General features: G+C 44.4%; 1 protein-coding gene across 1 annotated transcript in view; it reads right to left on the bottom strand.

The window, feature by feature from the left end:
* The window catches only part of LOC101847644 (serine hydroxymethyltransferase, cytosolic), a 17275-nt gene that overhangs the window by 3563 nt on the left and 7028 nt on the right, over positions 1-6684 (bottom strand). The window contains exons 6-7 of the mRNA XM_005094711.3: positions 5797-5919; positions 3070-3297 (exon numbers count right to left, since the gene is read on the bottom strand). Coding sequence (XP_005094768.1) covers positions 3070-3297; positions 5797-5919 — 351 coding nt within the window. The remainder of the gene's footprint in view (positions 1-3069; positions 3298-5796; positions 5920-6684) is intronic.

Here is a 6684-nt window from a genome sequence, read left to right as displayed (position 1 = left end):
AGGGGGAAGGGTGCACCTCACGCTCCATCAGAGGGATGAGGTGTGAGGTGGAAGGAGAAGAAGGAGAAGGAGAAGAAGAAGAAGAAGAAGGAGAAGAATAGGAAGAAGAAGAGGAAGTGATAGAGGAGGGGGGAGGGGGAGGAGAGAGGGCGGAGGGAGAATCCACCCTGTTCTCCCCTAGACTAGAACCTCAAAGCGGTTTGTCAGAGGTGTCTCGGTGGAAAGATGAACCTTTTTTGTTTTAGTCACAGAGACATGCCTGCTGACCGTGGGCTTTGGGAGGTCAGCAGTAGAAGGACTTGCCGACCTCGTGGCTTCCCATGCTACCTTTGCGTACGACCAGCCAGGGACCAGGGTCACAACTGGCGGGAAGGTAGCTTTGTGGGCCTCCTGAAACGAGCAGCCATTTCGTACTTTATACTCTTGGATTGCGCGTTCTTGAATCAAAGTCGCGCAATCCTTACTAAAGGCTGGCCGTGGCAATTGGGGCAACAAGGACTAGCCTTGCATTCCTTCTCAGGATGCCCGGTCTTGCCACAACGAGGACACACGGCTGCGTGTTGGCATCATGACTGGCTATGGCCGAACTTCTGACACTTGAAACAGCGCAGAGGGTTCGGTAAATAGGGTTGCACGTCTAAGATCAAGTACGATGCCCGAACGGTGGCTGGACGGCGACACGAATCAAAGGTCAGGATGACCGTGTTGGTTTCGAGGGTGGTCTCCCCACGTCGGAGAGTAATCCGGCGGGTGTCAATCACACCTTCGCAGTTCGCCACAATTTCCTCCATGCTGCAGCCCTTTAGTTCATGGCTGCGGACGACGCCCTTCGAGCAGTTCAACTTCTGGTATCGTTCGGAAGTACATGGAATACTGCCGAAGGTCGTGATGTTCGGAAGTTTGGCCACTTCAGTCTCTGTTGCGCACTTGACGAGGAGTACACCAGAGGACAGCTTTTGGACATTCGTAGGAATGTATCCTAGAACCTGTCTTAGTGCATCTCCCGTCTTGAACAGATTCAGATCAGTGATCTTCTCAGACCTGCCACTCTATGAAACCTCAAAATCAGGATCTCAGGGAGAAAAAAATCGGGATTTGGTGAAAGAAATCGGGATCAACAGCAAATCATCAAGGTGACTGCCAAAGCTGACTTAAAATGTTTCCAGGGGTGTCCATAAATTTCTTGGCCTATATGCCCTCTGAGTGTCTTTGTTTGTTTGCGTGCGCGCGCGCGCGAGTTATCATTATTTTTTGTAAGTCCTGAAGCATCATGTCAAGCACTCCCTAGTCCAAATATCTATACCCCCCCCCCCCTCTCAACCAATAAGTCCCGAAATACATGAACTTAAGTTGACTCCGTCCATCCCCGACACACAGAACTCACACGGCGATGTCATGTCACATGACGCAAATGCGTGATTGAAACAATTTTATTAATGGGTCCGCCTAACTGCGCGTTCACACAAAACGCTCAGATGAGCGATAGTCGTTCTACTTCTCGTACTCTAGGATAACAACGGCGGCCGACCGACCAAATGTACCAACAAATCTCTTATCCCTCATAATGCGTTCAGACTTAAGCAACGACAACGGCCGTATGTTAGTCTTGTCAGCGCAGTTACATGTACATGTAGTTGTGTAAGGGTTAGAAAGACTGTTGCTCGTCCGAGTGTTTGGTGTGAACGCACAGTAACCAGACCTCGGACAAGGCTTGTTTTGAAAGTACCAGCGGAAGTACGAATATTATCGATTATTTGTATGTTCCAAATTGTAACAGTTACCAGGCTATCATCGGAGAATTCTGAGTGCGGGCAAAGATCACACACAACTTGGGGCGAGTCAACTACATGTACTAAATGCGGCATCGATATTTCGGGAAATAGTGCTCCGAGTTCCTACAGACAAAAAGTTCAACGGGTGCTTCCCGCGATAAAGGAGAAGGCAGAGTAAGTTTTTAGAAAATTCCAGAACAGCAAACTGGGACAAAAAATCGTGATACACGCGATCGAAATCGGGAAAATCAGGATGCTTGAGATTTGGGGGAAAAAATTGGGATATCCCGATTAAATCGGGATGAGTGGCAGGTCTGTCTTCTTCTGTGCGTCTTCTTTGATGCTGATGGCCACATATGGCTGCTTCGGAAGCTCCCTGGGAGAAGGGAGGAAAGAAGCAACGGTAAAGGTCCTTTTACCTGATTTTGAGTTTTTGCTCGGCTCGGCGGCCGCACCCGCTTCCGCGAGCCGAGACTTTTTGTTAACGTTGGGAGCTGGGGAAGGGTCTTTTTTTTAATTTGGACTCCATATGAAATTTATTGTTGATTCTACTCCGGGGCTCCCCGTCCGCCACGGAGCCCTACAAGGGGACACATTGCTCGGATGACCAGAGCTGTGCCAGGGCTACCCCGGAGCTATACTCTCAACGAGAAAGTACAAGAACCTCCCGTCAAGACTGACCCAGGGCTTGATGGGGTTTCAGCTCTCAACCGATTGAGTGGCATGGGCCGTGCCACCCTCCCGTCTAAGAGGAAAACCTGGACCAAAGAGGTGTGTTGGCGAGGGACAGTCCGTGGACTGATCTCACCTCAACCGCCAGGTACCCGGTTTCCCTCCGCACGGGTCACACCTCATGGTCAACGAGGCGCCCACTCTGTGGGATGGGTGACCTCTCTTTTTACTGCACTTGAGGTCAGCCGTGGTAGGAAAGATAGAAAAAGAAAGAAAGAAGGAAGGAGATGAGGAAGATACACCAAAGTGAGTGTCGCACACGGATCCCAGAGGGTTGGGGTCTGTGTGCGACGCTCTGCCTTTGAGGGGGTTGCACCTTCTGCAGACGAAGCAGTGGGTCTATTTATATCCCCCCGACCCACTGGGGGTGCTAGATCTAGATTGCGCGTCCATTAACACTGAGACATTAGGCTGCTGTCTTGGGTAATGAGCTCAGCTGAAAATCAGTGCTGACAGTAGGAATGTTTACCCCCTGGCAACAAAAGGGTTAATAACTTAGGGTTCTAATTTTCAGACATGAATATTTAAATAAAATACAATCGAACCTATGGGTTGGATTAATTACCTTCATCAAAGAATCCTACAACTTTAACAAAGTCGTCATTCAGCAAGTTCCTTGATGACAGAGGAGGAGCACCAAGTCGAAGACCACTGGGCTTGAGAGCACTCTTATCCCCAGGACAAGTGTTTTTGTTCACAGCAATGCCAACGTCTTCTAACACCTTCTCACCACGAGCTCCATCAAGACCTTTATTCCTCAAATCAACCAAAACAAGATGGTTGTCCGTTCCACCTGTCATTATAAGAGAGAAGCATACTCAACGTCAGTTAACTATGGAAGTAAAAATCTGTTCATAAATCAAACTGGCAGCAAAATTAGTAGCCTACCACATGTCCAACACAACACTGATGTCCATGTTGTCAAAGTTTGAATGTTGGAAACAAAACTGACACTCACTTTGAAATTGGCATATCAATTCCTTAATAATCTATCCCAATTTGTGAATTTTTCCGTGGTTCAGCATATTAAACGGGGGGGGGACGCAGCACCTTTTTTTTTGTAGAAATTAAGAAAATCTAATTTTATGGAAATGTCTCTTGAACAACTACACAAAAAATGTTTTCAGACATGATAGGCAGGGTAGTTCAGTGAATGTGTGGCTGAGTGCAAAATATGACCCCATCTCCCCCACATAATTTTGTGATGGGCGGACTGGGTCGAAACTGGTAGTTTTAAACTTCAGGTAATTTAAATTCTTTATATAGGTATTGGGGGCACTTTCAATAAATGATTTTAAATGGAAACTAAAGAAATTTACAAGTTTACTTTCTTGTTGCAATCATAATGGCCAAAACTAGAGATATTTTCCTTTGAAAATTAGGAAAAATGTAACTTTAAAGATCGGAAAAACTTACTGCCATACAACCATCATAATCTCCATCTTATAAGTTTATAAAGCACTTTTATATAATATGGACTTTGAATGATTTGCATTAACTCACTTCAGACGGTTCACACAACAGTTGCGTGACCCCCGCCGCGACGCTCGCCACGGCTCCCACGAGCCCTGCGTGACCAACTTTGGATTTTTTTTTCCGCTCTACAAATCACGCACGGATCGCGGGACCCGCCTCGTACCCTTGTTTGGTCAAGCCTGAGCTACTTAGACTTCGTTTCGTATCTCTGGGACCCGCAGTTTTTAAGTTATTGAAGGTGAAGGACAGTGACCCCAACTGGGGGTTGAACTGACCGGAACTCGCGCTTTGTTTTTTTCTATACAGCTGATAGTAATCCGACAGTCGCGTCGTAGTAACGGTCGAAGAAGTTGCATGAACAAGAATCACATAATTTCGCCGTTTTCGATACTTCTGTACGTTTTACTAGTTCTAGTGTCTCAGAATATGATGTGTCTGATAGTTAGGATCCTGGATATGTACCCGAACACGTCCCGAGTCGTAGTTTTAGGGCTAGATCTAGCACTAGTAATGGTGTTGTTGTTCGAGCAGCGAAATCACAACGTCGTGCCGTACATCTGTCTCATGTAATTCAGTGCATGGGTCTGAATCAACGCACAGACCAGCTTTTATACTTGCACCAAACACTCACACATGCATACAAATCAAGATACAACACTTTGAACTTTTATTTTTGTTGTTGTTGTGAATTTCATCCTACCTGTCATGTCTGTGGGAATTTTTCGGAAAATCAAATTCATGCCAATTTTTAAAAAATCATATAAATTAAAGTATTAGACTTAGACAACTTTAGTTTTTTGTGTTAGATTAAGCTTGAATGTTACTTTACTGTGTCAAAAAATAATTACAATAGGGTAATTCTGAGAGTTGTTGTGATTTATTGAAATACTCTGAAAAACGCCAGTCTTCAACGCTTGTCACTGGTGAAAGGGCCCAGTCTGAAGTGAGTTAAAACAAGCACAAGACACCTGACAGCAAGTCCCCAAAACAAGGTTTCCAGGCCAAACATGCTTTTGACAGTTTGTCCCACTGACATACAATTTTGGCATGCTGCAGGCTATTTATGACGGTCCAAGGTTGTTTGTACATCTACTGATTATGTTGAAGTCTAACTACTTGTAATAAGGAAAGAAAAACAGAGGAGTCCTCCTTCGTTTGGTGAGTCTGATCTTTCATCGAGTCCACATTTTACTGCTGTATTATAGGCCTATTGATAGTGCAGGCAGTTCAGTAAACAAAGACGCTGAGTGCAAAGTAGTGTCTGCATCTCACGATTCCGTAAGGTCAGAGGTTGAAAATGTAAGTATTCAATGGATTTGTTGTATTTTGCTGAGTTTTAATTTTTTTAAAGAGTACTGGGGAAAACCTCAGCCTTTCCGGAACTTCGAGGTTTCCTGGAGTGCAAGGCTTATTACTGGATTGCACTAATAGCTCAGGCGTTTGGGCCCCACCTTTGCCTTGCAATACTTTGGCATTGAATTTATCATACCTGTGCAATAAAAAATGTAAATAATGGTTAAGTCTTTTTTTTCAGGAACGAAATGATTCAATTTTGGGGTGAGATAGTACAAGAATACCCGCACTGAGGACGGCGATGAGTTGAATGTAGGAAAATTTTGATTTCCTGAGTAGGGAGCTGTGACCACCTACCACTTCTTAAACTAGTTAGATTTTTAGTCAAGACTTAGAAAGTGCAGTGATCGGTGCAGTAAGCTCTTTCTGGTGTGTCAGTTTCCAACAAAATCAAATATATTATTTGAAATTTTCACTGAATTGCTAAATAATATAATGAAAGCATGAAATCAAATATTCTTACCTGAGACGATATGGTAACCCTTGTCCAGAAGAGTCTGGCACATAGTCTTGGCATTACTGATCACCTGCTGCTGGTATGCTTTGAATGCTGGTGTTTTTGCTTGTTTCAAGGCGACAGCCACAGCTGAGAGTAAACAATAATAATAATGATGATGATACATGTATGAGTAAGAATCTATACATTTTGCATGTGATATATATGCCTACTCTGCGAACACGGTTACAGTTTGCAAAAATATAAAGAAATTTTTCACTTATACCTTTAACCCTTGCCCTACGGGAGCCGGGTTTATGACGCCTGATAAGCCTATTTCAGCACCTCACCTACGTTCTGGTCCCGAATCAGTGTAGCCCCTGGCTTAGCACACGCGCATCATCTTACGTGACGTGTTATTCGCGTCCCGAGTCGGATCCCCATTCACTCAGGTCAAGTGTGTGTGCGTCAGTCTGCTTGAGTTTGTGTGCGTTTGTGGCCTTCTTCTAGAACCGCCTGCGTTGGTTCGTAATAGAGACATACGTCTCTTTCAAAACATGCCAAGTTGGTAGCTCTAGATGTTCGTCCAATGAAATTATAGAAGAAATAGACCCACTTAGACACGAGGAGCTCGAAAGGATAGTCAGGAAAAGACTTCCATTTTTCTGTACAAAATATTTCAAATGAGCTTGATTTTGTATGAAATGATACCACCAGATAAAAAATAAGCTTGCTTGAGAATTTTGAATACCATTGTGCAGGCACAAAAAACAATTTGAGTGTAAAACATTCGGAAATTGAGCTATATTATCCCCTTTCGAACCTCAGGTCATTCGTAACAACAAGAGCGTCCAGAAAGGTTATTCAAATGGGCGTAACTACTCGTAATGTTTTATCAGCTTGTGAGGGGGGGTT

This window comes from Aplysia californica, unplaced genomic scaffold (assembly GCF_000002075.1).
Source record: "Aplysia californica isolate F4 #8 unplaced genomic scaffold, AplCal3.0 scaffold00088, whole genome shotgun sequence".
NCBI lineage: Eukaryota > Metazoa > Mollusca > Gastropoda > Aplysiida > Aplysiidae > Aplysia > Aplysia californica.
This window is presented reverse-complemented; position numbering and strand designations above follow the sequence as displayed.